This window comes from Papilio machaon, chromosome 21, assembly GCF_912999745.1.
Source record: "Papilio machaon chromosome 21, ilPapMach1.1, whole genome shotgun sequence".
Classification (NCBI taxonomy): Eukaryota; Metazoa; Arthropoda; class Insecta; order Lepidoptera; family Papilionidae; genus Papilio; species Papilio machaon.
Window position 1 is genome coordinate 5,035,854 of NC_060006.1, and position 4,615 is coordinate 5,040,468.

Here is a 4,615-nt window from a genome sequence, read left to right on the forward strand (position 1 = left end):
CTTAATCTAAAACATCGTAAAAAAAATTTTGTCTGGCAAACCTACTAACATTTTATTTATTTCCTATTCCACGTAATCATGAACGTGTAAAATATTAGATAACCCATTTCACCAACATTTTTTATACGTAAAAAAACCTATATGCACAAGTTTAAATGAAGTCTTATTTAAATAACTGCTAAGTTTCATTATATGGACATCGCCTGTGATCGTATGTCGTCACAATAGCCTTCTCATCTTATTGATTGACAACCCTAACGATGTGTACAATTCCCGTACCGTGCAATCGAAAAAATTATAATTAACATCATATCATATCAATTTAATAAACTTTCAGTGATAACCCTGAAACCAAAATGTAACTCGATAAAAAAAAATAAGCCAATTAACCACCCATCAATAAAAACAAAAATTGTCTAGAACATTCTCGCGGACCAAGACCGAAATGCAAGCGGTCCGGGGCGCGTGCGCACGGCCCGTGGTCGACCTGCACTAAGCTGTAAACGATTTGAATCTACATTACATTCAACAGCCGGTCGCTTCACGAATCTGTTATTGTTAACATTGTTTCTTGGGAAACTTATTTGATTTATATTTAACGTGCGAAGCCAATCCCGTCCTAAGATAGGGCGCCCCCCATTGCGAATTATATACAACGGAATTTTAAATGCTTTAACACCCCCCAAAGCGACAAACACCGAAATAAATCCTAATGTTTTGATTAGAGAGCCGTCGTAACTTCGTAGCGTAACGTTATCTCTCATTATGCGCTTGTGCGAGAACCAAAGCCCGTAACACTGCTCACTTATTGTTGATAATCTACTACCCGTGTCTAACGCAAAATCTAATTTCTGCCCATCAACATACAAAGGTAATATAAAAGAGTCATCATCTTTAGACATTACATTAATATTAAAAAAATCTTCGTCCGAGCTCGCATCACTGACAAAGTGTTGGCGGCTGCCATTCAAACGGCGACGCTCGCGCAATTCTTTGCACATTACTTTTATATGACCGCGCCTTCCGCACTCATCACAATTATATTGCGAGAAGCGACATCGGTCCGCCCGGTGTGGCCTGCCGCAGCGCCAGCAGCGCTCGGTACCGCCCGGCTCCCGCCAGCATTCACCCGCGCCCGCGTCAGCCCCGTCTCCTCGCTCCGCGCCACCCTCGCTGCAGCCGTAATCCGCTACGCCACCGCTGGGCCTAACATCTCGTCCCCTGCCGCGTCGTGCGCTGACCCTATGTAGGCCATCAGCCGCCACCTCACCGCCGCTGCCCGCACCGAAGGTTGCCGTTGAACCCGTGACGCCGCTCACCCCCGCGTGCCGCTCCGCCGCCTCCAGCGCGAACGCCAGCTCCACCGCCTCTTTATATCGTATGCTCCTTTCGGCGAAAATCCTCGAGCGCATCGCTTCGCTCGCGAGTCCGGACACAAATTGGTCTCTCAAGTTTTCTTCCAAAGCGTCGCGGAAGTTACAGGTCGTTGCTAAATGTTTAAGCGCCTTTAAATAGTCAGCTAGCGGCTCACCGACCTCTTGTCTGCGCAGCCTGAATACATGGCGTTCCGCTATTTCCGAACGTTGCGGTTCCAAATGTTCCGACACCAATCGCACAAGCTCGTCGAACGCCTTCTCTTCCGGGAGCGCCGGCGAACACAGATCGCACATCAGCGAATATGTTGCGTCTCCGACGACCGTTATGAGCAGCGACACTCGTAACTGCGGTTTGATCTCATTCAATATTATAAATTGTTGAACCCTACGGACATACGCCGGCCACTGTTTACTGCTTAAATCAAACGGCTCTAATTTTCCGATCGACATATTTACAGACGTTGAACTTTTTTTTTTTTTTAAACTTATATCGCGCGGTATTCGCCTCGTCGCCAGTGTAAAGAACGTCAATAAAAGGCGGGGTCAACGGGTGGACTGATTTATTGGTAAAGATGTTTTAAACACATTATATTAATCTACCCACTATTTGTTCATTAAATACTCACTGTAACGAGACGCTTATTATTATCAGAAACCAACTCAAAGGACTGACGTTGATTAGGTTTACTTATATTTCTACTAGCTTTTACCCGCGACATCGTCCGCGCGAAATAATAAAAATGCACACAAGATAAAAAAGTTCCTATGTCCGTCTCCTAGTTCTAAGCTACCTCCCCATCAATTTTTAGCTAAATCAGTTCGACCGATCTTGAGTTATAAATAGTGTAACTAACACGACTTTCTTTTATATACGACGCTGGAAAGCATAAACGCTGTAACCCTTGAAATCGCGAATTTGTTTTTCACGCGTTAATAATTTCAACCATTATCAAACGATAATGATTTTATTATAGGTTAGCATAAACTACACAACATTGCTAAATACCGCATGCTTGTAGACGTATCAGCTCACGAGTTATGATTTTTTGGCTCTCCTGTAAAGTTCATACTTTCGGGGTTACAGCGTTTACGCTTTCCAGCGTCGATATATAGATATACAATAGAATAAGGAATTAATATTTTAAATCCTAAAAGAGATTTTATTAGTCTATAGATATTAATAAAATTGTACTGTCTTGTAATATGTAAAAATATGTACATCGTAGACATGAAGTACTTGGGTTGCTTGTAACGAAAACCAATTTTTTAAAAATTTTAACGGGAAGGTAGTTGATGCACGCGGTTATTACCTACAATTTTATTATTTAATTCTCGACGAACGACGAACGAAACGAAGTCACGGGCGACCACTAGTAATTACTAATACAAGAATATCCCACCTCAACTTATAACTTTTTTTATTAGTCAAAGGAGGTTAAAATATTTTAAAATTTAAGCGCCTATAACCTAAGATTTTATTCTTAGCAACATTAAACAAAAGGTTATAAAAATATACTATAAAAAATATAATCAAATATTTTTAAAAATAATTTATAATTAAATTTTTTATAATTTTGGATTTAATAACTAATTTTGTAATAAGACATGTTATAAAGTTAAATAAGACTATAAATATAAACCAAAATCATAAAGTACAAAATATTTACTCGGTTTTCTAAAATAAAATAGATTGAAAAGTTATAAATTAACCTTTTCACTCGCAGATGTTACGAGACTAAAATAAATATGTAGACGGCCATGAAGCCTTCATTTGTAACCTGCTCTTACATTTTGTAATTTAATCTCGATGTAGGCTATAGAAAACGCAGACTTTTTATGTAAAATAATTTCTTTTCATTTACGTATTGCATTTATCATATTTTTAAAGATACGCGTGAATTTAAATATGTTTTATTTTTTACAATTATTAAACTATGACAAACGAGAAAGCGTCTACCAGATATCACTAAATATAGCGAACTGACAGATGGCCAAATACGAGAACATCTGCCATTAACTAAAAGGATCTGCACGTTGTTATATTAATGGATAGAGGAGGGGATGTACAATAAAATAATTTTTCCCACTTTGAGCTGTCTAATAATTCAACATCACTTCAAGTTTTTAAAGAGCCAGTAATTTATGTGTTACATTTATATTTGATTTTTTTAATCTTGTTATTGTAGTAGGTAACTTAAACTACACAGATTTTCCTAAAAGGACACTCGTTAGATCTGCATAATATTTATAGAGGTCCAGAGCAACGATCACAAAGCTTGAAGCTACGCATCACTGACTCAATTCTCAAAGGTTATCTAATATAGTTATTGACCATAAATTCAATTTACAAAATTGATAGAATATTGAATCCTTCTTTAACGTATTTTATTATTGAAAAAGAATAAGTATTAAATACTATATTTTTTACTTTTAAAAAACAATAGCCACTTCTATAACACTCCGAGAAAGAATAGGTATCGAATGACAGACTTCAAAAGATTTATATGGCAAGTCTTCTTTAGAAGATTATTAATTAAATTTGATTTTACGTTAAAATTTTTCTTTGTCTTACTAACAATGGACAAAGTAAAGACTTGCGTACACGGACTTCTTTAAGCAGTTGGTACTGCCAGCTTCAAATGTTTGACGTTTGACGATCAACGCGCATTTCCAATACACGAACCGCAGTTCGTAGACCCAGCTAAAGAAGCAGTTGGCCATAGACAGCCCGCATGAAGTAGTTGTTAGTCTTTTATCATTATTATCAGCCTACTATAAGCCGCCACTGACGCGCTTGTAGTCTACCGCAAATCAGGGCTTACGAGGCAGTAGTTAACCACACTGGCCCAATGTAGTTTGATCGACTCTTTGAATTTCTTCGTAGATAAGTACAGGTTGCATTTCGATCACCATAAAACATAAGATAAATGTACATATGGACCTCTATGTAAATCGAAAATCGAAAACAGTATTCGATCCCAAGACCTGCAAATTACAAGTCAAATGCTTAACCACTGAGCTACCGACGTTCTTTCATGGAGGCTTTCAATTCTTTTATGGCAGTCCTTATTCTATTTCTATTTAATATAAAAAGGTTTTAAACATTTGTGTAAAGCGTTTGATTTTATCCGAGTAAAACAAGTGTCCTAAATTAGCCCTTTGAAATAGAGGTTGTTGAATACAAGAGAAGTGGGTTTCAATACTCGAAATTTTTGATTACACTTCTATGTTTTATAGAA

General features: G+C 37.8%; 1 protein-coding gene across 1 annotated transcript; it reads right to left on the reverse strand.

Annotated features, from left to right (window-relative positions):
• Nucleotides 1–416: 416 nt before the first annotated feature.
• On the reverse strand, nt 417–1,826 carry LOC123722216. The gene has a single exon (XM_045683360.1). The coding sequence runs from the start codon at nt 1,824–1,826 to the stop codon at nt 417–419; it is 1,410 nt and encodes a 469-aa protein (XP_045539316.1).
• Between the last annotated feature and the right edge of the window lie 2,789 nt (nt 1,827–4,615).